Genomic DNA, 27,506 nt, shown 5'->3' on the forward strand with positions numbered 1-27,506 from the left:
TAGTACATAAAATAACAGTCAAGCTGTTAATTTACAGATATTGTTTGTAATTTTTACAAACTTTTGAATATAATTTAATATAACAGAAAAAAATACTGTATGAATAATAATGTAATTTCCCTGTATAAACAACACAAATGTCAGTAATTTGTCTTTAATAATAAAGTACCTAAAATGAAAGTCAAACTGTTCATTTAGAGAGATTATTTGTCATTTTACTAAGTTTTGAATACAATCTGAAATGACAAAAATTTACTGTAAAAAATTTAGAGATTGTTTCTGAATTTTTTATTTTTTATTTTTTTTTACAGTGTGGTCAACAGATAATTGGAATTTATTACTCATTTCTGCTGCAATTTCAGAAGGCAGGGTCAGAATTTGATGTAAACAACATGGATCCATCTTGCTTTGTAAAAGAGGTTCAGTCTGCTGTCTGAAACTATAAATATACTATAACTGTATATATTTTCTTGGCACACTTTGGGCCCAACACACCTATTAGCATTGTTTATGTTAACTAAAATGTGGCGATTAGAATGCTTATTTGAATATTATTTCTTTAAATTTCTTGAAAATATATATTTATTTACTTTAAAACAATATATTTTTATTAATTAATAAAATATTTTTTTGAATAAATGTTCCAACAGATTAGTTAAAGATACTTTAATATAAAGTCAGTTCCTCTTGAATTTCAACATAAAAAAAACATGTAAAAAATACTCAATTGATTACCTTGATGTCAACATTGGTGTCAATGTCAAAAAATGATTGCAGGACTGTAGATTTAGTTTGATATCAAGGTAGGTTAAATTAATTGTAGTCATACAAAATCATAAAAAAAATTGTCATTAGCAATTGAAGTTTTCAGATGAATAAAAACTAGCATTTTGATATATTTTGACATGATTGTATAGATGTCTTTTTGAGTTCTAGAGCTAAAAAAAATGTTTACCAAGATTTTGGTGTATTTTCACAGCAAAACACAATTGCAATAGGTAAAGGAATGGTGATTTCAGGCTACAAATATATTTTTAAAAAATTTCCTGCAATATCCTGGAGGGACTGTAAAGTGTGTACAGATGTCTATATATATATATATATATATATATATATATATATATATATATATATATATATATATATATATATATATATATATATATATATATAATTGTATTTGTTAACCTATTGTTTAATTTACAGGCTGTGAAGTAAAAACAAGCTCCCCACACATACATAGCATATAAGCATCCCCTCTTACACAAACATAGCTATTCAACGACTCACAAACATGCCATCATAATGCAAGATTTGTATGAATGCATGTACTGTACACATGCACATGAGTTTGTTTATGTGTGTGTGCGTGTCCAGTACAGCATTGTCTGCCTCAGAAGGAATGGCTGGACTCTGAGTTGGGGGACGTGCTCAGACTGAACAAATCATGGTAATTGTTTTGGGAAGACTGTGAAAGTTAGACCCAAGATGAAGGCAGAGAAGGGAGCTTTCTCTTGGGCATCAGCCACTTCTGCAGCCCATCTCCTCTTCAGTCTTACTATTCTCATTCACTCAGGTAAGAGGAACAATTCTAAGTTTTTCCTAATTCAAAATTCCAATCTGTTGGCCCCGACAAAGAGCTTTAGACATGCACTGGCTGGTGGTTGAGTTTCTTATTTTCATATTGTCTGTTCATTGTCATATTGTCTGTTCTTCATTTGTCATATGTCAAGTTCTAAGGAGGCTGTTATGAGTAGAAACATAGGAAATAACTATGCCATATTACAGTACATGTTAATATGGAATAATATGGAACTTTTTACGTGCCTCATTTAAGTTGTGAACTCCATAGCATAGAATAGGCATATATTTTTAGAGCTTTTCTGATTTTCTGATAAATCATTAACCTAGCCAACATTTTCCGATCTTCAACTAGCATTCTAGGAAGTTTGATTCAGCGTCATGATCAAACTTGCAGTAATGTTATTAGAGTGTTTCGTGTTTAAATTATGTTTTACATTCTGTATTTTTCCTTCTAAATGTTTTAACTTTTATATGTCTGTAAACAGGTTTTAATATTTTAAATGTTCCTTGTTTTAAAATGTTTAGAGAACATACAGAAATTAAGTTATGCTAATGAGGATAGCAACCATTCTTACAAGATAATTCAGTAGCTTGTGTTAGCGACTATATTTTTCCACAATACTTTTTAATTGAATATCTAATTTTCTGTTGTTTGATCATTTAAAATCCAACAGAATTCTAAATAAATGGCAGATGGTTTAATATTTGGTCATAGAATGCAACGGCAGTAATGTATTTTAAGTCACAAAATGTATTAAACAGTTTGGAATATTGCAATAGGACTCCCAAATGAATTAATGAATGAATAAATGGTTCAACTATTGCTTTGGTGTTGTAAAAATGTAAAAATGAAAGAGAACACTTACTTTATGTTGTATTAAAAAATATCTTCCTGCCTAAATTCTTTAGTTGAATCAAATAAACTTTTCTATTCGTCTTTACTTAAATCAATCAGACAAAATATGTTATGTTAAACTTTGTATAGCTAAAAAGTTGATCAAATCAGCATCAAATCAGTTGATACTTGAATTACTTAATAAAGTTTATTAAAGTAACATAAAAGCATTAGTTGTCACGACTTTCTGTCGTATAAGCTTTTTTTTACAGTGTACTTATTCTGACCTGTAAGTATTAAACACATTCAAGAATGAGTAATCATAATTGTATTAGATTTTAAAATATTAAAAAAACAAAGTCATCTCAACTTACATCATTAAAACTCATTAAAATATTAACCTTTGTATAACTAAAAAAATATTTTGCTACTTGCTTGATTTGCTTACTAAAATAAGTTACTAAAATAAGTTAAGGCAACATATATATATAAGTTGTAGAGGTTTGAAAGATAGCAGCAAAGCAAAAAGACTGAAATATTACTTTGGTGCTGCACTTTGATTCTTTTCAAGAGTTCACACTTACAGTAGCTGATGATTGATTATAAAGCTTGTTTGCCATGCTGTCCTGGAAGAAATAAGAAAAGAAGGAAGGAGTAGGGGTGGAAGGGGGCATTCTTCAAAATGAGGATGGCTGTCATATGGTACTTAGGGTATTTACTGTATAGTGGCTTAGGAATCATCTGATTGGTGAATCATAAATTGAATAATGCGGGGCCGGCTGCAAGCAATCATAAGCATGTAATCCTCTCGAAATTAGTTTATAAAAAACTTCACAAATTGAGTTTAAATTGAGTATTGAGCCTTAATTTTTTTAACATGTCACCCAATGTTTTTGTTGTAAATGTGCCTGACAAGATTTATACTGAATTGCATTGTAATGTGTGTCTTCTGTAAATTGTTGTAAAAATCTACAGTATTAAGCCATTAATAGCGGAAAAAAGAATGTGTGGTGATGAAACCCCTTTTGTTTTCATAACTGTAGTAATTTAGTGTATAAATTGGGCGTAATAATGTGTATAATATCTACCCAGCAGTGTCCAATATTATCAACACAAAATGTTACAAGAAAGACAAAGATGCATAGACTTACACTCTACTTCATATTCATATTCACCACATCATGAAAGCCAATGCCATCCTCACATAGTTTAGAAGCTGTGTTGTGTTGTACAATCAGCCAATGTTGTCATCAACAGAGCCACAGGAGCCCCGTGTGTCACTTTTCATCTAATCACACTGATTGTTTGTTGCTCTGTGGCATCTTTTCATGCCAGGAAATTGGGCCAAACAATTCAAGCTTTTGTGCTCGTCTCTGGCAGGCCTTTCGCACTGTAAGCAGTTACCAGGGAATTGGGCTTTATTCTGCTGCTTATCAGACAAACACAGAGACAATCTTTCATTTCGTGACCCTAAGAATATTTACAGAGCAAAAGAAAGAATAAATCTCTGAAGTTTTGGCATTTGTTGATATTACTAGCAAGGGTAAAAATAGTTTTGTACATTAATATAATGTTAGAAACAGAAAAAATCTAAAAATACAGAATTTTTTAATATGCATATCTGTAAATGAGGGTAAAGTTTCTGTATTTATTTAAACAAAAAATTGACTTTTTTTAGTTTGACTGCACTTTATACTGTAGATGCATTTTGTTGTGCCATTGCATTGTATTGTTTTTACCCTTTCACAAAATTTCTGTATGTCTGCCAGACAAAGCAGTCTATGCCTTTTACTGGATTATAAGATAAACCTGTAACATAGTCAGAGGTGGAACGAGTACTGAAAATCATACTTCGGTAAAAGTACTATTATTTACCTAAAAATGTGGTGCAAGTAGAGTAAAAGTACCTGTTGTAATTTTTTAAAGTATTAGTAACAAGTAGACCTTTTAAAAGTACCCAAGTAAAGTAAGTAGTGAATATTAGGCTGTAAAAAACATGTATTTACATGTAGTTTGTGGATGTGTGTAAACGTAACATTCTATAGTGGATTTAGTTATTGCCCAGCAGGTACACATCGTGATAAGACATTAATAATAGGTTAGATTTAGGTTGTAACGTCAGGTGACCAAAATTCTATATCTAGCCAGTGTCTAAGGACAACGTTTTTTTGATCTCCAATAATAACGTCAATTGACATGGATATTTGGTTTATTTTAGGTTATGTTAGAAAGTGTTTGAAATCCAATGTTAAACCAACATTTTACATCAACATCATATTGACGTCAAATACTGACATTTATTCATCAGGTATGGCAACCAAAATCCAACATCCGATAGACGTTATGTTGATAACGTCCATACAATGTCAAGCTGTAACATCATTAGATGTTGATATTTGGTTGATTTTAGGTTGGACAATGGACATTGATGTTGGCCTGACGTTGACCTCTGACGTCAACCCGATTGGCATTTCCAAACAAAATGCAACATGCCCATAACGTTGGGGTACAACATCAATCTGACATCATGTTGACATTTTGTGCCTGCTGGGTGTTTGAGGCCATTTCGGTCATTATACAGTAAACATCCATCATCTTCTCATCAGTGACATGCATGTGAACAGTCAATGTGGGAATGTGGGAGCTGGGTCAATAGATGTAAAGATTTTGGGCATCTAAGGCTTCCAAACAGTTTGCGGCAATTATAAATCGCCCATGTCTTAAGGTAGTTCATTACGATGCAATTTACCTTCTATGTGTGATTTGATTGGACCGGAATAAAGTGGACTGATTTTTTTAATCCCCATAGACAGGAAAAAATAAAGTAGTGACTGCAGGTTGAAGGAAAGTAGTGGAGTAAAAGTACAGACACGGCACTAAAATGTTTTCAAGGGAAAGTAAAAGTTCACATTAAAAAAAAAAAAAAAAACTTACAAAATTACAATTTCTGAGAAAAACTACTCAATTACAGTAGCGTGAGTATTTGTAACAAGTTACTTTACACCATTGTTAAAAAAGCCTGCACTTTAGTCGAAATCCCTTATCTAGCCCCTTTAGTGAAATGATCCAGAGATAAAAATTACATTAATTTCCTCAATTCAGTATTCTGATGTTGATTTTTAACAGCTGAAGATGAACCTACCCTTTTTGCTGAACTGTAAATTTCACCAATTAGCAGCAATCTAAGTGCACCAGATGAGATCTTCAGCTCTGGGCACATCCATGTGTAAACTTTAAGTAATCTACATAAGTTTAAAATGTATCCGTTGTTTTTCTATGTATTTTACAGTTTCCAAGATTTGTGGAATTGTAGTGTGCAAACCTATGGACTATTCTGTTTTGTTTTCTCTGATTTGCATATAGTTTTTTTTTTAATCAAACTAATGTAATTAAATGTAGTGATTCACTCCCAGATTCACAAATAAATCAGATTCAAAAATAAAAAAGGTCTGTAGCTTCTGAAAAAAATTATCCCGAATTATTATTTAGAAATGTCATAAATGTACACATCTAATTGGTATCAGTCATACTTTATGTAACTGTGTCATTTATAAGGCACTTTAATTTCAAAAGTCCCACAGTGCACTTATTACAGTTTCATTCCTCCTGGAGGAGCCTGAGGTGAAGTGCCTTTCTCAAAAGCATAATTACATGGGTCACTGCTTGAATGAATCGAACCATCAGCCATTTGATTATGAGCCATGAGGATTATTACCTATTTCACAGCTTCTACACCACATGACTATTGTCTTAGTGCAGGAAAGTTTGTTTTGTTTAACACTTGTGTTTTTATTATTATTATTATTATTATTATTATTATTATTATTATTATTTAACTAAAATATGCACTAACTACATAAAAAGTTACTCAAATATTTAAGCATATTTCATACATTAATGCATACAATACACTCAAACTTTTATGCTGCATAGCATATGCACTGAACTCCATTCACACAATGTACTTTTTGTGTTCAAATAAATCACTTATACTATGTTTTGTCTATTAATTTACAATTAAAAAAAAAAGAATTGGTATGTGTAATTTTTAAAATAGTTAGGTGTTAGACCTCATTCAGTACCGGTGATCATGAGACCTTCTCCACAAACAAGGAGAGGGAGAAAATCACAAGACTTTGTCTCAGAAATATAATTCCAGAAATTTTATTTTGCATGATATGCTCATCAAATCCAAAACATATACTTAGGAGAAGTGTGGTTTTTGATCTATTATTTTTTTGTATTAGTGTTGTCGGTATATACCATTTATACCACCTTATGATACTGTCCCAGCTGATGTATCACGATGCCAAGTAGTATTGCAATACTTTAATTCATAACTCAAATTATAAAGAAATTTGTCAGAAATACTATATTTTACGTTATAGTAGGCCTACTTGAATTTAGTTCTTAATTCCCTTATTATTGAAAAAGGTATTGCTAGTACTTCACTTCACCTAAAATGTATTCCTCTTTTTGTTTATTTTGTAGGTAACTGACCAATAAAAATACATTAAAATAAAGATACAAATTATACCATAACTGAAATTTGTCACAGGAAGAGCATTTTTCTATCAAAATTAGGCTATAAAAAGTGGTCAAAAATTGTTTTAATATTTCCTGTTGCTATTTTAAGTTTTTCATCTTTTGTTTTTACAACAATCTAAAATAATTCAAAATGTCACTTTGTGAGTCGTTCTTTTTTTAAGGAATTGGCTCCACAGACTATAACAGGGTATATGCAGGAATCCTAAAGGTAATTTCAATACCTTTTTAAGAATCTTAAAAGACCTTCTCAAAATATTTTAAGCCTCATCGCCACTTTAAGTTCAAGATCAAGATTAAGTTTTAAGATCAGTATCAAACCTTTAACTTAATACACAGTAGTTAAATAAATCAATGGAGCACAACCATGCAACATAACTCTGATAAGCTCAGAAAAAAACAAACCTTGAAGGAATAAATTAGATGGTTGTTTTCAGCGACGTTTTTCCATTTTGACGTCTGTTTCGTTTTGCGGCTTCGCTGCATGTGGATATAATGACATCACTATCCCGCAAATACGTGACATCATCCAAACAGAGGAGCTTGGCCGGACGCACCCAGGCCCAAACCAATCACATGGATCGACACCCTGCCTTAAAATAAAATGGTCTATTGTTTGTATTAGTGTGAGCATTTTAGTGACTTTTCCCTATCAGTTGTAGATAGACCATTAATAATGATACTACCATTAACAAATTACAGTGGCACTACAGTGGTTACTGGTTTTTAGCTTTCTTCAAAATATATATTTTTAGTGTGCAACAGAATAAGCAAACTTAAAAAGATTTAGAACCACTAGAGTCTAAGTTAATAGTAGGAAAAATTCAATTTTTGATTGAACTATGCTTTTCACACCATTATGTTCTTTATTTTACACAAGTGTCAATAGATTACCAGTGTATTTTTGCGCTATATACAAATTTGACCCCACATTTTTGATGAGATGTTCATGTGATGGCTACATGTGGTGCAGTGGGAAGCACGTTCATCTCACAGTAAGAAAGTTGCTGGTTCGAGCCTTGGCTGGGACAGTTGGCGTTTCTGTGTGGAGTTTGCATGTTCTCCCCGTGTTCGCGTGGGTTGCCTCCAGGCGCTCTGGAAGGGCATAAAACATATGCTGGATAAGCTGACGGTTCATTCATTCTGTGGCAACCCCAGATTAATAAAGGGACTAAGCCAAAAAGAAAATGAATGAATGAATGTTTATGTGATGAAATGTTTGTGTCCCAGCATTTGTTCAGGGGGTGAACATCACCAGTCTGGAGACTCTGATCAGAGGCACCGTGGGTGGAGAAGCTCTGCTCTCTGTCCGCTACTCAAGCACCAGTCAGGACTCTCCTGTGATCAAATGGCAGCTGAAGAGGGACAAACCTGTCACAGTGGTCCAGTCCATCGGCACAGAGATCATCGGTAACCTGCGTCCAGAATACAGAGACCGGATCTTGGTGTTTGAGAACGGGACACTGCTGCTCCACAACCTCAGGCTCTCTGATGAGGGCACTTACGAAGTCGAGATCTCCATCACAGATGACACCTTCACTGGAGAGCGCAACATCAATCTCACTGTGGATGGTGAGACTGAAGTGTTTTTTTTTTAATTGACATTTTTGAAATTGAAAATTTTAAAAGAAAAACAGACATTGTAGATTATCTTTCAGATGTTGTCATCTTTTTATGTGTCTTATGATTAGTAAGGGTGAATTTATTTAATTAAAATAAAGCAAAAGTAAAAGTATTAATGATAACAATATTGATAGGTCAATGTGTTTTCCAATTGTAATTAATCGGGAAAGGATTAATGGTGGCTCAGTGGTTAGCACTGTGGCCTCACAGCAAGAACTGGTTTGAGTCCCGGCTGACCCAGTTGGCATTTCTGTGTGGTGTTTGCATGTTCTCCATGTGTTGGTGTGAGTTTGCCTCCTGGTGCTGCGGTTTCACCCACAGTCCAAAGACATGCGGTATAGGTGAATTGAATAAACTAAATTGTCCGTATTGTATAAGTGCGTGTGTGAATGAATGAGTATTAGTGTTCCCTGTACTATGTTGTGACAGGAAGAGCATCCGCTCAGTAAAACATATGCTGGAATAGTTGATTCCACTGTGGTGACTCCTGATAAATAAGAGACTACGCTGAAAATTAATGAATGAATGAAGTAAGGACAAATATTTTAAACAATACTTTTTGATCAATTTTTATCCAATTTAACAATTAAAACTTATAACCACATAAAAAATATTTGGTTCTTGAGCAGTTCCCTTGGGCGGTTATGGATATTTCACTGTTACTGTATAAATAATCTGTTAACTGAAAGTTCTGCTAACTGAAAAACCCTGAAAAGTCCTTTAAAGCTTCTTAAAGTTTCTCTACCTTTTTTAAGCGTAAAATTGCCCCATATACCCTCATTCACTATTCCCTACATTAGTTCCTACAGAAGATAATATAGTCCATATAAAGGAGTGAATGAAAACGAGACAGTGAATTTGAGTACTGGAATGGAGGCTGTTTTGTTTGTGCTTTCTTGGTTGATATACTCTATCCGTCAAAAGGATTTATACTTTCAACTTCTTAGTTAGACTATATGAAAGTTATTAAACACTTAACAGACACTATTAATAATGAAACAAATAACTTTGATTTTTGTCATGTATACAAACTTCAATAAACAATTATGTAATTATTTATTTAGACACAAGTAGGATTTCGCTGTGGTTGCCATCTTGTTTTCAAGACATTGAAATTCCTTCTGAATTCAAACACTTTTAACAATCTATTTTAGCAATCTAAGTCTTCAGCACATGGCACAAAAGCCGAATGTCTGAATTTACTTTTGATATTTTAAAGACCGAAAAATATGCTCTGCGCCTGGCGCATAATCTAACAGGGTTGTGCTTATTCTCTTACAAATTATATGTGTGTTTTGAGTGTAGTGTGCATTAAATCAATCAGAGTCTTATTTCATTCTCTTTAAGAGAAAGTTGTGTTGCGCCATGGCACATTTGTTATTTACATGGCGGACTTTGTAAGTGGAAAAACTGAACGCTTCACTAGAGAGAAAACAGGTCATCTGCAGTGCAAGGATAAAGAATGAGCCTCCTCCATTCAACCTCTTTCTCTTTACTTTACTTTCAAACTTTACTTTGCTCCTTTACTTTCATGGATAAGGAAACAGTGTTGTACTCCACTGAAGACTTCAATTAGCCTACATATTTACTTTTATTTGTTAAGCGCAAATATTTGTTTCAAAACTATTTCTAAATTTGGTTCTAATATCCAGTAAATGAGTAAATGAACAATAATAACAAAGTATGGTCAAAAAAATAGTATTAAGTAATGTGTAAGTGGTTGGACCCGCATAATTGCATAACTAACACATCCTGCTCTGGACTTTAGACCTGCTTTCAGTTGGTCAATGACGCAGATTTAAAAGCAACACGTCAACAATGCCCCTCAACACACCTCCTTTTTAGACCAGCACACCCATGAGTCTACAAAGTGGTGCAAATAGATTTGCTATTTAAACAAAATGGTGGAACATGTGAAAATGAGAGTTGCATTCGTGGACAATGTAGCTTAGCAATGTTTTTTTTTCTGCATAAATGTATTAATTAAAAATAAGGTCTTTAAAATAAGTTAAATTAATGCAGGACTGGAGTTTTTACTTCTGGAACTCAACTGTTGCACTGACACTCCACACTGAAATTACCAGGCTGCAGTTCTCTGAAACATAAACCCTGCCTACTTTAATTTGATTGGCCATCGCAATCATTTTGTGAATGAAAAACACTGTTAGAGGGCTGATGCGGAACAAGCTACCTTTTAAATCTTTTTGTCATTTCACAGCAGAGCGTTTCTTAATAGAGTTGAACAGAGCAGTGCAAAAGTTTCAAACATTGTAGGTAAAGCAGGGATTTTTCAGTATCCTTTCATTACATCAAAACATTGACCGGTGTAGATATTTCAGAATCATTATCATGCCATTAAATCATGTTAATAAAATTCTTTCTGACACTTTGACAGAGCCTATCTCTAAACCACACGTCTATATGTTGGCCTCCACTGTTCTGGAACTGACGGAGAACTTCACGTTAAACTGCACTCATGACACAGGGACAAAGGCCATCTACAGCTGGGCAAAAGGTGGCCATCCATTGCTAAATGAGACGCGTCTGCTGCTTTCTTCAGATCAGAAGGTGCTAACCATCACACGTGTACAGATGTCAGATGATGACGTCTACAGCTGTATGGTGGAGAACCCAATTAGTAGCATGAGAAGTCCAGCAATCAGACTCACCGTTTACAGTAAGAATAAGTCATTTTAACTATCATTATTATGATTATTTTTTTATTAATAGTAGTAGTAGCAGTAGTATTTAGTGCAACTCAAGCTTCTGGAAATTATGTGGTGACATTTTTGGAAAGAATTATATTAAATTGCTACTTGCTATGACTTCTAACATGAGGGCAAATTTGCATAAGAGTGCAATTCCAAAACTGCACCAGTAAGGTAGAAATTTCTGCAGATGATAAATGTGCATATTTAAGAAGAAAGACATAACATCTAGGGTGAAACAGTGGCGCAGTAGGTAGTGCTATCGCCTCACAGCAAGAAGGTCGCTGGGTCGCTGGTTCGAGCCTCGGCTTAGTTGGCGTTTCTGTGTAGAGTTTGCATGTTCTTCCTGTGTTCGCGTGGGTTTCCTCCGAGTGCTCCAGTTTCCCACACAGTCCAAAGACATGCTGTACATGTTAATTGGGTAGGCTAAATTGTCCGTACTGTATGTGTGTGTGTGTGTGTGAATGTTTCCCAGAGATGGGTTGCGGCTGGAAGGGCATCCACTGCGTAAAAACTTGCTGGATAAGTTGGCGGTTCATTCTGCTGTGGTGACCCCAGATTAATAAAGGGACTAAGCTGATGAGAAAATGACATAACATTTAATTTTCATATTGGAAAATACAATAACTGTACAAACTAAGGCACACAGAATTTACTATGATCTATTATGTTGATTTTGTTTGTGATTTAACAGTTCAGGCACAAGTAGAACACATCGTATGCTGTCTGAGGAAAATAAAATTGTGCTGGGATTACGTTACTCACCCTACACTCTCAGAAAAAAATGGTACAATGTTGTACCAAAGAAGACACAAACCCTTGTCACTGGGGCAGTACCTTTTTATGAAACAGAATTGTACCTTAGGACAAAGAAACAAATTTATATCATAGCAGTTTGTACCTTCAAACACATGATTTGTACCATCGGGGGGAAAAAAAGTACCTTTGGTTTTTAAACCTGCAGATACTATATTGTACCTTCTTCAAAGATACAAATCTGATCCATAATGGTACCGCCACAGTGATAAGACACTTTGAACCTAACAGTGTCAAAATGCCTTACATGTTTAGTTTACAATACTTATAGTTTTATGTTTTACAACTTGTTTTGTATTATAGAACTTAATAATTTATGTTTATGAGTTTTTTTTAAACATGATTAAAAATTATGATTCTTGTTTTAATATGGAAATTATTCATAAAGTCACTTTGCCTTTCCAGTCATATTTATTTTCATAGGTGCTGTAATAAAGGACTTGTCCAACACTATTAATGAGAATAATTGTGTACTTTCATTTCAAGAGGTCTTTTCTGTACCATACAACCTTTACAAGGGTGCAAAACTGTTCCTTAGGAAACATTATTTGTACCACGGTGTACCTCTTTTTTCTGAGAGTGTAGTTGTTTGTTCTATGTTGTATATTCATTCCTGAAGCAAATCATAAATTACATATTTGACATACACTCCATACACTTACTGTTCTCTGCAGTGCCTCCTCCTGGCAACACCAACTGCCTCCGTTTCAAGCACAACATATAAAACATGCTTTTTAGGCATTAAATAATGATGCAAATCCTGGTAATTTCAGGAGCACAATGTTTATTGGTAACCCGCATGGTGTGATTGATTTAAACAACCTTCTCTCTTAAAATTTGAAACTACTGTAAATGAATAATTAGTAAAGGTCAGGTGCAATAATTGCTGTCCATGCCTTTTCATAGTTATTCTTCGTTCTGTGTGTTTAGTGGTAACACTTTATGTTGATGGTCCTTATTGCACATTTTGTTGACTAAAAGTTGCATTGCAACTACATGTCAGTTACTTCTCAGTTGAGTATTAGTAGACTGTATGCTTAATATCTGTTGATACTGCTCCGTCAATAATTGGCTATAAGAAACTTTGCAAGAACATGTCAACATACATTAATCCCTACCTAAACCTTAACCCCAACCTAACATTCTACTCATAATCTATTGAGAATTAGTTGGCATGTAGAGATACATGTAGAAGATGTAACTTAAATTCAATAAAATGCGTTAAAGGGACCATCAAAATAAAGTGATAGTTAAATTTTTAGGAAAAGCATTTCAAGTTTTAAAGTTTTCAATCTACTGTTGATATTTGGATTAGACATAATACCACTTAAAAGCAATTGTAAATATCTAGATAAGAACTGTTACTAGAAATAATTACAAAAAAATGCTGTATAAATAATAATTACTATTTCTTGAACAGGGGTGGGCAAACTCTGTCCTGAGGGCTGGTGTCCTGCACAGTTTAGCTTTAACTCTAATCAAACACACCTGCTAGATTTTCCTGATTAGCATGTTCAGGTGTTTTTTATTAGTGTTGGAGCTAAACTGTGCAGGACCCCGGCCCTCCAGGACCAAGTTTGCCCTCCCCTGTTCTAGAACCTAATGAATAACTAGGCCTATTCAAAATGTACTTTTCACAATTGAAATGCAAACTAGACAAAACTGTATGATTTATATCTCAATGACAGTTCAAATGCACAAAATAAAGTCAGTAAAAGTCAAATGCACTAAAATTTGTTACTATAGTTAACAATAGAATAGTTCTATTGAGTATTGAAATGCACTATAAAAAGGCTCATGTAATAAAAGAGTGCAAGTACACTTTTTGGTTTTGGCTAAATAATGAACAAAGTAAAGAAGTTAGACAAGCCACATTTTTTTCCAACAACACACAAGCCTCTCCTACAAATGAGCACTGAAAGCATGACTGCCGGATCCATGGTTTCTTTGCATTATTTCCAAAAGTGTCAGGAGTAAAAATGTTACTATTTACCCCACCTGATGGGTAAGCTGTAACAGACAGAGGTTGTAACACATGCTTTAAAAGGCAGCTCATTTAAATTCAGTTTACTTTAAATAGTGTACTTCCTCAAATTTATTTATCTATTGGATAAACACATTTTGATTTATTTGCATTATTATACATTATTATACAATGCATTTATTTGCATTATTAGCAATAAAATATTTTTTATTAAAATATTTTCTATTAAAAAAACATTTATATATATATATTGTAACGGGGAAACTGACACGGAGGGATCCATTTTGCAGTATTTATTAAGTCACACTTAAACATCAACAACTCGCACGGCTGTGCGGACATACAACATACACATCAAGGGAGACGTAGCAGATAGCAGACACAGTGTGATTACCAGGCTTGGGTCAGAGGCAGGCAGCGTGATTCAGAGTCCGTGTAACAGGCTTTGGTCAGGGGCAGGCAGCGAGAATCAGAGTCCGAGGAAACAGGCTTTGGTCGAGGGCAGGCAGAAGACAGAGCAGAGTCGTGAAACGGGCTGAAGTGGTAAACGGTAGATCAGGCAGGATAGAACGCTCAGAAATGCTGGCCGGGGCTAAACAAGACTTCGCACTGAAGTGTGTGTGTGAGCTGCTTATAAGTGGTACGTGGGTCATTAGTGGAATGGAGAACAGGTGTGCTGGGATCAGGTGGAATGGATGACGTAATGGTTAGAAGTCCGGAGATGGTGACCTCTGCTGGTCAGCAAGGGGAATGACTGGGACCGAGTCGGTGACAGAGCCCCCCCCCCAACGAACGGCTCCTGAAGTGAGGCAATTCTCGACGCCGGGGTCTTCCACGGGGGCGAGGGGCCGGCATCTCCGGATGTTGTGAGTGGAACTCTTCCAGTAGTGTAGTGTCTAGGATGTCCTTGCGGTTAATCCAAGATCTCTCCTCCGGACCGTACCCCTCCCAATCAACGAGATATTGGAGTTGTCCACCCCGGTGTCTTGATCTCAGGATCTCGTGGATCTGGTAGGCCTCCTCACCATCGATCATGAGAGGCGGGGGACCCTGTTCACCGGCTGCCACCTCCCTATCCGCCTCGACTGGACCAGCAGCAGGCTTGAGCAGAGAGATATGGAAAGTGGGAGAAATACGGAAATGATTAGGGAGTGTCAGTCTGAACGAAACAGGAGATATTTGTCTTTCAATTTGGAACGGACCCACGTAACTGGGGCTGAGCTTCTTGCAGGGCAGTTTGAGGCGTAAGTCACGGGTGGAAAGCCAAACCCATTGTCCTGGGGAATACATGGGTCCAGAACGTCGGTGTCGATCGGCTTGTTCCTTGAAACGCCGTACGGCGTGAGAGAGGTGAGTGTGAGCTGCGTTCCAAACCTCTTCGCAGTTTTTGAACCAGGTATCCACAGCGGGGAGTTCAGAGGTCTCGCCGGACCAGGGGAAGAGAGGAGGTTGGAAGCCCAGTACGCATTGAAATGGAGTTAGTCCAGTAGATGCCTTTCTTAGGGAATTTTGAGCATATTCTGCCCACATCAGAAATTTAGCCCATTCATTCTGGTTGGAGTGACAGTATGTGCGGAGGAATCTGCCGATTTCTTGGTTCAAGCGCTCTGTCTGCCCGTTGGATTGGGGATGATAGCCGGATGTTAGGCTAATGTTCACCTGGAGGTTTTTGAAGAATGCTGACCAGAGTCGGGATGTAAACTGGGGACCTCTATCCGACACGATGTCTTCGGGGAGACCATAGTACCGGAACACATACTCACAGAGTAACTCGGCTGTTTCCATGGCTGTAGGCAGTTTGGGTATGGGAATGAGACGGCAGGATTTAGAAAATCGATCTACTACTGTGAGGATGGTGGTTTTGCCTTGAGATATGGGTAGATCGGTGACGAAATCGATGGCGATGTGTGACCAGGGACGGTGTGGCACCTCCAGGGGTTGGAGTAATCCAGCTGGACGGTGACAGGAGTGTTTAGACATTTGGCAGGGTGAGCATTTGTTGATGAAGTTGATGACATCTTTGTTTATGGATGGCCACCAATAGCGGGATTGAATCAATTGTACGGTGGCTGTGCTGCCTGGATGACCGGAACTGGGGTGGTCATGTACCTCGTAGATGAGCTTTTCTCGAAGTGACGGAGAAACAAAGATCTTATCTTCTGGACAGGATTGTGGCGTGGGACTGGTTTCGGCGGCTTGAAGGATTTCATGTTCAATGTCCCACTGGATAGGAGCGATAATTAGAGGATTTTTGATTATGGGTTCATCATTGTACTCGGAGGTTTCATCGTCTGAGAGGCGGGAAAGAGCATCTGCTTTGATGTTTTTTGAGCCAGGGATATAGGTGACTTGGAAGTCTAATCTAGTGAAAAACAGAGCCCATCGTGCCTGTCTAGGGTTCAGACGTTTACAGGAGCGGATATATTCCAGGTTTTTGTGATCGGTGATGACAGTGAAAGGATGTTTGGCGCCTTCAAGCCAGTGTCTCCATTCTTCTAGCGCGGCTTTCATGGCGAGGAGTTCTCGGTTTCCCACATCGTAGTTCCGTTCAGCGGAGTTGAGCTTGCGAGAATAGAAGGCACAGGGATGGAGCTTCTTCGTGACTAGGGATCTTTGAGACAGGATGGCTCCAATTCCAGTGTTGGATTCGTCGATTTCAACTATAAAGGGTTGCTCGGGATCAGGATGACGCAGAATGGGTGCACTGGAGAAGCGGGTTTTGAGCTCAGTAAACGCTCGAACAGCGTCTGGGTTCCATTTTAGGCGAGCGTTGTTAGCTTTTACCATGGCGGTAAGTGGAGCAGCGACTGAACTGAAGTTTCTTATGAAGCGCCTGTAGAAGTTAGCAAAGCCCAGGAATCGTTGCAGTTGTCTTATGGTTTCGGGTTGTGGCCATTGTGTTACGGAGTCGACCTTTTGCTGGTCCATGGCCACGCCTTCGGGACTGATGATGTAACCCAAGAACGAAATGCAGGTCTGATGGAATTCACACTTGGAGATCTTTGCATATAGCTGGTTCTGAATGAGGCGTTCGAGCACTGCCCTGACGTGCTGAATATGCTCAGATAGTGAATTGGAGTAAACCAGGATGTCGTCAATATACACTATGACCCATTTGTTGAGCATGTCTCTAAATACCTCATTTACAAAAGCCTGGAACACGGAAGGACTGTTTGCTAGGCCGAAGGGCATAACGAGGTATTCATAGTGGCCGTCGATTGTAGAGAACCCGGTTTTCCACTCGTCTCCCTGTCGTATGCGGATGAGGTTATATGCACTACGGAGGTCCAACTTAGTGAAATACTGGGCGGATCGGAGTTGTTCAAGGGCGGCTGGAACCAATGGCAAGGGGTAGCGGTATTTGACTGTGATCTCATTTAAGCCTCGGTAATCAATGCATGGGCGTAAGCTGCCATCCTTCTTCTTGACGAAGAAAAAGCCTGCTGAAGCGGGTGAGGTAGATGGTCGGATAAAGCCCTTTTCTAGCTCCTCAGAGATGTAGTTCTTCATAGCTTCAGTTTCAGGTTGAGAGATGGGGAAAATGCGACCACGAGGGGGCGTGGTGCCTGGTAGCAGTTCGATGGCACAGTCATTTTCACGATGTGGAGGGAGCTTGGTAGCCTTCTGCTTATTAAATGCCTCAGTTAAATCATGATAAGCATCAGGAACATGACAGAGTTCATGGTCTTCGGTGTTGGTAATTGTGTTGATCTGGACAGGGGAAACAGAATGCAGACATTGGGTAAAGCATTGATTGCTCCATTTTGTGATCTCACCAGTTCTCCAGGAAACTTGAGGGTCATGTAGTTGTAGCCATGGTAACCCAAGAATTACAGAGTGCTTAGGGGAGTCGATGGCAAGAAGGGAAATCTCCTCTTCATGGAGAGAGCCTGTTTGAAGAGAGATTGGTTGAGTCTGGAATTTTATGCGTCCCTCTCCCAAAGGGCGCCCGTCTACAGCAGTGATGGCTATGGAGGAATCACAGGAGGTTAAAGGAATGGAGTGAGTGGTGGCAAACGTGTAATCAATAAAGTTGCCAGCGGCTCCTGAATCGATCATGGCCATGGTCTCAATTTCATCTCCATTGTTTCTCAGAATGACAGGCAAATTCATAACATTATTAGTGGTAGTGAACATAGTGGTTGCACTCACCGAGAGGGTTTTAGGGAGAGGCTTCTTGGGACATAAAACCTTCGTATGACCTGGAAGTCCGCAATAAATGCACAGGTGATTTCTTCTCCGTCGTTCTCGTTCCTCTGGGTTCAGGCGGGTTCTACCCAATTGCATGGGTTCAGCGGAGATCTCAGAGGATACAGGACTGGAAGCAATTGAGCACAGTGGATTGCGAGTGCGGAGAAGAGTGTCTAACCTTATGGAAAGTTCGATTAGTTGATCCAGTGTTTTTCCCTCGTCACGACATGCCATCTCTTTCTGCAAATCTGGTCTTAGAGCCTTTCTGTAGAGCGTGGTAAGCGGATCATCAGCCCAGCCAGCTTGCGCTGCTAAGGTGCGGAACTGCAGTGCGAACTCGGCTGCGGAGCGATCTCCCTGTTGTATGCAAAGTAGCTCCTCGCCAGCGTTACGACCACCCTCCGGATGGTCAAACACAGTGCAAAAACGTTTGAGAAAGTCATTAAACAAGGGAAATATCGGGGTACTGTCTGGCCAGACTGCAGTAGCCCAGTCTAGTGCTTTCCCAGTGAGCAGTGAGCACACAAAAGCAATTTTCCCATTATCGTCCTTATACAGATGGGGCTGTTGGGCGATAAACAGTTTACATTGCAATAGGAAGCCTTTACATTTTGCTGGGTTACCTGAGAACTTGTCAGGGAATGCCAATCGAGCTCCGAAAGTCATTGGGGGTTGTGTAACAACAAGTGGATTCGGAGAGTAGTTGGCGGTGGGTTGCGCGGTGGCAGCAGCTTGCAGGTTTTGTAGTGATTTCACCAGTTCATCTGTTAACTGAGTTAGATGTGTTAGTTGTTGTTGGTGAGTAGACAATACCTGAGCTTGTGTTGTGACTTCGTGAGACAAAACCTGGATGGCTGCGGGATCCGTGTTGGGCGAAGTCTTCTGTAACGGGGAGACTGACACGGAGGGATCCATTTTGCAGTATTTATTAAGTCACACTTAAACATCAACAACTCGCACGGCTGTGCGGACATACAACATACACATCAAGGGAGACGTAGCAGATAACAGACACAGTGTGATTACCAGGCTTGGGTCAGAGGCAGGCAGCGTGATTCAGAGTCCGTGTAACAGGCTTTGGTCAGGGGCAGGCAGCGAGAATCAGAGTCCGAGGAAACAGGCTTTGGTCGAGGGCAGGCAGAAGACAGAGCAGAGTCGTGAAACGGGCTGAAGTGGTAAACGGGAGATCAGGCAGGATAGAACGCTCAGAAATGCTGGCCGGGGCTAAACAAGACTTCGCACTGAAGTGTGTGTGTGAGCTGCTTATAAGTAGTACGTGGGTCATTAGTGGAATGGAGAACAGGTGTGCTGGGATCAGGTGGAATGGATGACGTAATGGTTAGAAGTCCGGAGATGGTGACCTCTGCTGGTCAGCAAGGGGAATGACTGGGACCGAGTCGGTGACAGAGCCCCCCCCCAACGAACGGCTCCTGAAGTGAGGCAATTCTCGACGCCGGGGTCTTCCACGGGGGCGAGGGGCCGGCATCTCCGGATGTTGTGAGTGGAACTCTTCCAGTAGTGTAGTGTCTAGGATGTCCTTGCGGTTAGTTCTTAACATTACACTCAATATTCAACAATGATTCTGTTAGTTTAACTGGTGTCCAACAGTGTGTACCTTAATTGTAACACCCTGTTACAACTTACCCGCTGTGTCGCGTTTTCATCAAAACTGGCTAGCAGTCACTGTCTTTTTTACATTTCAAAATAGTTCCATCTTTTAGCCTAGAAGACGGTTATCACAACAATATAAGATTTTACGAACATACTTTCACAGATTTTTTTTAATGAAAAATATCGACTATAATAAAAAATACTTTTATGCTGCAAAAATGGTTTCTCCCATGTTTCTCATGCAAATTTTGCCAAACTTTTACAATAATTGGCAGGATGACGTCTGCAGACACTGTGGTGAAAACCTCAGAAGCATGCCATGGTTAACCCTGAGCAAATACCTTAAAACTCTGTGTAACATTTTACCCCACGTTACTTTGTGCCCTGTGCTCCCCTGCAATCTTTTCAAAAGGTACGTAAATAATAATCACTAGTAACTAACTAACTTTTTAAAAAGCTATTATAAAAATAGTTACTAGTAGCTTGTACATACACTTAAAGTCAGAATTATTAGCCCCCCTGTTTATTTTTCCCCCACTTTCTGTTTAACAGAGAGCAGATTTTTTTTCAACACATTTCTAAACATAATAGTTTTAATAACTCATTTCTAATAACTAATTTATTTTATCTTTGCCATAATGATAGTAAATAATATTTGACTAGATATTTTTAAGGTACTTCTATACAGCTTAAAGTGACATTTAAAGGCTTAACTGGGTTAATTAGTTTAACTAGGCAGTTTAAGGTAATTAGACAAGTTATTGTATTCAATGGTTTGTTCTGTAGACTATCGAGAACAAATATAAAGAGGATAATAAATTTGTCCTTAAAATAGTGTTTAAAATTTTTGAAAATGTTTTTATTCTAGCTGAAATAAAACAAATAAGACTTTTTTCCAGAAGAAAAAAATATTATCAGACATACTGTGAAAATTTCCTTATTCTGTTAAACATAATTTGGTAAATATTTAAAAAAGAAAAAACAATCTAAGGGGAGCTAATTATTCTGACTTCAACTGTAAATATTAAGATGCTTCATAGATTAAATGTTAAAAAAGCTTCCAATACATTTTGCTTAAAAGCATGAAATATCCTTAAAACAGCATTTTTTCCTAAGAAACAGATTGGTCACACTTTATTTTGATAGTCCGTCTGTTGAATTTAAGTTCCATTGCATCTACATGCCAAATAATTCTCATTAGATTATAAGTAGACTGTTAGATTGGGGTTGGGGTTAGGTTTAGGGTACTTGTTTCTTATAGTCAGTTAAACGTCTGTTGAAGGATCAGTATCAACAGATATTAGGTAGACATTCAACTAATACTCAAATGGACCATCAAAATAAAGTATTACCAACAGATTTATTGCAACTTAATAATGGTCGTTAAATATGGTACGTTTGCTGTACAAATAACTTTATTTTGTTATTACTTATATCGTTGATTCAGAATGGTCAAATAATTATAATTATTAGTTTAGCCAGAATCATTTAGCTCTAACTAATAATCTGCCCCAAAAACATAATCGTGTTTGAAGCTAAAAAACATCCGCAAAATAAATGTATGAGTTTTGCAAAAATGCTGGTAAAGGCATACTTTTTCAATGGGCTTGGTAAGCGTTTTTCCTGTGCAACTTTTTAATAACTAAAATGGCTTATAATGTCATTATGTTTGCAGAAAGGAGCTCCCTTTATATCATACTGTCTACAGTGGGCATCTTCCTCCTCATCACCCTTGTAACTGTGTGTGCTTGCTGGAAACCAACAAAAAAGTATGAATTTATTTTTTTTTACCCCTCATCTATCCTTAAAGTAACCCTATTTGTGTGGATAAACATTCATATACATTTATTAACAGATCAAAAAGACAGAAGTCCAAATCTATACCAAGAACTATTCCACCAAACCACCACATTAGGTACCATGATGTCAAGCCAGAGGGTATGTAATATATAATTCTGTTGTTACTTCATTTTACATTGATACTGTCTACATTGAATATTTTAATTTAAATTTTACACTAAACTGCCACTTTAGAAGGTACACCTTACTAGTACTGGGTTAGACCCCCTTTTGCCTTTAGAAGTGCCTTAATCCTTTGTGGCATAGATTTAATAAGCTATACTGGAAATATTCCTCATTATGGTTTACCTGTATAATCGTATAAAAGAATTGTATATTGTTTCTATATATATTACAAATGGATTTTATTATAATTCATTATACTTATGTAATTATGTTAATTTTTGTTTCAAGAAGATGCCATCCCCATAATGACTGACCACGAGCGCAGGAATCCTGTATCGCTCTACATTTTAAAGGAAAAGGTATTATGACATCATTATTTAATTGCATCTCTCCCATCACACCGGCTTTCTGTTTAAAAATAGCCTTTTGAGTGGATGAGTGCTCCATTTCCTTAGTGAAGCTGTCTGTGAGTCAGAGAGCAAAGGCCAAACCTGCAACCACATGACTGCTTCACATATTAATATTCATGTTTTACCACATATTCTAATACACAGCAGAACAAACTTTGAGATGATTGTGTTTCTGTGTTATAGTCTTGTTGGCAATGCTTTTGATTACAGCCTGCAATTTTAATAAGTAAACTGAATTTACACAGTAGGAATGGGTAAGTTTCACGGGGCAATATGAAATGTTTGGGCAAAAGTAAAAGTAATAAGGTTACTTTCTTTAGACCCTGTAAATGTTATTGATTTACTATATGAGAAACAATGGGAAAAAAACTGAGTGTACACAGTAAAAACATGGAACATTTTGAAGCAAAAATTACTATATACCAATAGGCTACAGGATGGGAGAAAAAAAACTGAAAAAACTGAGAATAAAAAAAGTGCAAATTTGTGATCTTTGTTTGGATTCATCGGATCTAATCTCGCTGCTAAAATAGACCAAAACTCTTCTAGTCACTATTTCATCAGAAATATATAATATACTTAAAAAAAGTTTACATAATGTATAAAATATACCAGGATTCCGAAGCGGGGAATTGACTGACATAAAAAGTGACCAATCACAGTCGACCTTGTCTAGATTTGCGTGAAACGTAAGGGCGGGACAAAGGCCTTTCTGCGTTACAGTGGCAGAAAACAACTTAAAAACAAATGTTTTATTGGAATTATTTACTTACTTACTTACTTTTCGGGTGTTTTCACTATGGACTTAGGCCCCGTTTACACTAATGCATTTTTGTTTTAAAACGTATAAGTTTTGCTATGGTTACGCCATCCGTCCACACTACGCCGGAGTTCTCGAGCGCCGAAAACGGAGCGTTTTGAAAACGCAGGAGGGACCGTTTTCATTCCAAAACACTGCTGCTCCATTTCAGTGTGGATGAGGAAAAACGGAGACATCTGAAAACGGAGGCTGGACTGCTGATGGTCCCTATCACATGACCATAACACATGGCTTTAACGCTACCGGAAGACAGTTCTGTAAACAACAACATGGGCACAGAAATGGGAGCGTTGTTTGCACTATTGTCTGTTTTAGGCACCATTGTGCAGTTATTCATTTGTTACGTTTAGTAACAACTCAACCTCGTCGTCTGTCCACAAAAATACCTCTCTTGCTTTCTTTGCTACCATGTTTAATGTTCAACAGGCGTTTGTTGACTAACAATAACCAAATGCCGAGCGAGACGCATACTTTCTGTTTATACTAGAACGCGAATGCTCAGAGTGCACAAATGGTCACGTGATATATGTTTTAGGTGGCGTAGTGTGGACGGAGATGTGTTCAGAGACGCTAGGTGAAACGCTAGTGTGGACGCAGATCGTTTTTGATCTCAAACGCCGTTTTAAAACTAAAATGCACTAGTGTAATTGGGGCCTTATCCAGCACGTTTTTACGCAGCGGATGCCCTTCCAGCCGCAACTCATCTCTGGGAAAACGTTAGGTTGTTTTTAATATATATATATATATATATATATATATATATATATATATATATATATATATATATATATATATATATATATATATATGGCACTGTGGTCCAAACTGTAATGAAAGGTATTGATCACAGCCAGATGCCAGGGACTTTAACCCCACATCCCCCTCCCCCACCAGTCATCTGTGGCGAGTCCTCGGATGTCACTTATTGTTATTATGCTGCTATCCCACAGAGACAGATGGCGCAAGTTAAATCTTTTAACTGTCCAATCAGATACAGTTTTTCCAATTCCAAAACACAGGTGATCACCAGACCCATCCCAACCCCCCAATAATTACAAGGTATATATAACATTTATGTGCTTTAAAGTGGTGATGGTTACCCCAAACATGTTATATTGTTCTCTTAGATTATTACTTTAAAAGGTAAGATGTATATTCAGTTTACTTCCTATGTGGTTTGCTGGCAACAATCTATAGTGTTACCGTCTTGCTAATATGAAAGAGCTGTAACTGATGTAGGCGTGTAAAATGCCTCACTTGACATCTCCAGGATTCTCCTCCTGGCGAACCGGCATCAGCATGTGAAACCTGCACCTCCAACAGCAGCAGTCCTCCAAGCTACAGCAGCTCAATACCTCCTCCATCTGACTCACTGGAGCCGCCAGCTCGCTCCTCTCGCCGATACCCTCGCACCTCCACCAAATCCCCACCGCATCACCGCCGCAGGAGAGGACACAGCGAGAGTCCCCCGGCGCCTTCCTCTCCCTATGGCCGGGAGTCCAGTCAAGCCCCTCGATCCCCTGTGTCCTTTAATCCAGCCAGAAAGCCTCAGGATCCCTCTACCCCTCCACAAGATCCCAGAGGCTCCCCAAAAACATAGACTACTGTATATGATGGAAAAAGACAGATGCTGTATAGTCATGCACAGATACTTTTATATTAATGTATGTACATTTGTAAATACACATGAGTCTACGCTCCAAAACTATGCACTAGTAGATGAAAACATATAGTGAATGTTCGGTCGATTTAACATGCTAGGAAATCTTCACTTTCAGAGATGAAATGTGATTGTGTTGGCTTGACAAAGCCTTTTAGCTACACCCAGCAAACCCAGCACAGTCCTTCAATGCATTTTCTGACACAGGTAATCTAAAGCCTAATTTATACTTCTGTGCTGATTGAACACTGTAGCCCCATAGTATATATCACTACAATTGACACTGTTTTGAGCTTAAGTTCTGTTTGCCTTGTTTTCTACAATGTACGATAGCTTGCGATGGATTTTCATATGTTTTTTGTTGATGCTTAAAGTTTAGGTCTCGAACAATCGTAACTAAAAATTAGCAGATCAGATCATGTTTGGAGCTGATTGATACTGAAATTACTAAAACTAAAATGCAGAAATTATTGCTGTTGGTTGAGGTGGGTGGCACGGTTGTGCAGTGGGTGATGTTGCCTCACAGCAAGAAGTTCACTGGTTCGAGTCCCAGCTGGGTCAGTTGGCATTTCTGTGTGGAGTTTGCATCATCTCCCCGTGTTGGCATGGGAGAATTGGGTAAGCTAATTTTGTGTTATTGATAAGTTGGACAGTTGTGCTCTATAAAGTGGCCGGTGACAGCCATGCATGATCACAAAGCCACTCGTGTTTACAGATTGTAAAAATGCAAAATGCAGGATATACAGATTGTAAATATATTCAATAGCCCTATTCACACATACAGACCTTTGCCTGTAATTTTCCGGAAAAGAAAGTTTTAACAATTTGCTGGAATGCTGCAATTTTGCCAGAAAGAGAATGTTTATGTTAAGAACGCGCCGACATAAGACGTCTACTCCAGCCAATCAGAATATTCAGACGCATTCACATTAACGCTTTTTAAGAAAATAAAAGCCTTTGAATATTTTTTCATTGACATTTAGCAATGTACACATTTAGCATACAAATTGGTAAACAAGACAAATTGTCCGTAGTTTATGTGTGTATGTACTGGTCCTTAAGGTTGGGGTTTGGGGGTTGAGCATTGGCCTAACAACCCACCTCATAAATATTAGATGTTTCCAAACACCAACATGATGCGGCTAAATATCAACTTTAATATAAACGGCCCTGAGAGTAAGTAAGTTGGTTGAAACAATAGGAATGGCTGACTAAACCATTTGAGGCAAAGGTGAACTGGTCCATGTAATTGTGAAGTGTAGTTTAATTTCTGGGAAGATGCTAATGGCACATAACTACAAATGTCATTAAAAATTTCAGAAGATTTAAACAGGTGCATGGACCCTTTTCTAGAAAGTCCGTTTGAGGTTGTAAACACCTTAGAACTGCTACTTTTTTGCAGATTATGTAATTGATGGTTGGGGCTCTGATTCTCCATCTTATTTGGAAATCTTCGACCGTTCATTTCTTCTGTTCAGTTGAAATCAGATGTTCAGTTTATGTCAGAAATGTATATACACCTTGAAAAATATACAAAATGGTAATTATTTTACCATTATTAGAGGGGTCATATAAAATTCATTATTTTTCTTGGTACTGAAATAAATATAAAATATTCAAAATATTCCACATAAAATGGCATTTACATATAGCCCACAGGAGAAACTAATAATACACTAAATCCTACTACTGAGTAGTAAACCTAAATGATTTACAGTTGTGTCTTTTGCTTAGTGATAGTTCACGAGTCCCTTGTTTGTCCTGAACTGTTAAACTGCATGCTGTTCTTCAGAAATCATTTGCTGACCCACAGATTCTATGTTTTTCTCTATTTTCTGTATTAAAACCCTTTCCAAAAATGAATTTTCACTCTGAGGACAACTGATTACAGAAGTGGTTAAACTGAGGTGTGAAAACTCAGTTCTAGGGCCACTGTCCTGAAGAGTTTAACTCTTTAAGATTACAATTTAACACACCAGAAACAGCTATAACCAGAGTTTTACTTGCCATCCGAGAGGTTTCCAGGTGGGTGTGTTTAGCCAAGTTGAAAGGCATGCCAGTGGCCCTGTACTATGATTAGCGGACTAACTTCTTAAGTTTTAAACTAGTTTGCACCAAGTCTGGGTTTTGATACCATTAAGCTAGTGTAACGGAGGCCAGCTAGTAAGTGCTGTGCTGGTAAACCTCACTCCTCTGACCTCTAAAGGTGCTCTTGCGACAGATGCTCGAGGCCATGGTCTTTAGTCTCCTTGTTAGAGCAACCGACTCCCATGCAGAAGGTCGCCGGTTTGATACCAGCTCGGAGCAGGTTGGGATGTGTAGAACCAGTGGGGTTACACTAGCTCAGTTAATACCATGAAAACAAAGAGAAAATCAAATCAAGCTGCCACATGAAAGCCTAAAGATGGTTCAAATTAAACTGAAAATTGAATAGCTCAGCTAATCTAGCTTCATGGTACATGTTGCATCAACTGACCTAGAAGAACAGTTGTCATGTATTCAAACTGCCCTAGTAGGCTATTCAAACTACACTGCAAAAACTGTTGTATAGACCAGGCTTTGTCAAGCCAGCAGTGAAAGTTTGTCCTCTTTTCTTTTTTTTATTATATTTTTTAGGCTTGTTAATATTTTGGTGAATGTAAATGACAAGTAGGGAATGTTAAAATGTTAAATAAAACATTGAAGAAGACCTACTTGGAATCTTTCACATTTCTGATGTTATTTTGTTGCAGTGTTTCTCCTGCTAATAATGTA

At 37.8% G+C, this 27,506-nt stretch overlaps 1 protein-coding gene across 2 annotated transcripts; it reads left to right on the forward strand.

Moving 5' to 3' along the window:
* Positions 1-1,422: 1,422 nt before the first annotated feature.
* On the forward strand, positions 1,423-27,407 carry hepacamb (hepatic and glial cell adhesion molecule b). 2 transcript variants are annotated; one of them, NM_001386850.1, is given in 7 exon segments: positions 1,423-1,576; positions 8,195-8,536; positions 10,983-11,264; positions 21,573-21,666; positions 21,753-21,835; positions 22,151-22,221; positions 24,363-27,407. In NM_001386850.1, coding segments are annotated over 7 exon segments (1,290 nt in total). In that variant the 5' UTR covers positions 1,423-1,488; the 3' UTR covers positions 24,693-27,407.
* The last annotated feature ends 99 nt before the right edge of the window (positions 27,408-27,506 follow it).

Source organism: Danio rerio, chromosome 5 (assembly GCF_049306965.1).
Source record: "Danio rerio strain Tuebingen ecotype United States chromosome 5, GRCz12tu, whole genome shotgun sequence".
In the NCBI taxonomy this organism is placed as follows: Eukaryota; Metazoa; Chordata; class Actinopteri; order Cypriniformes; family Danionidae; genus Danio; species Danio rerio.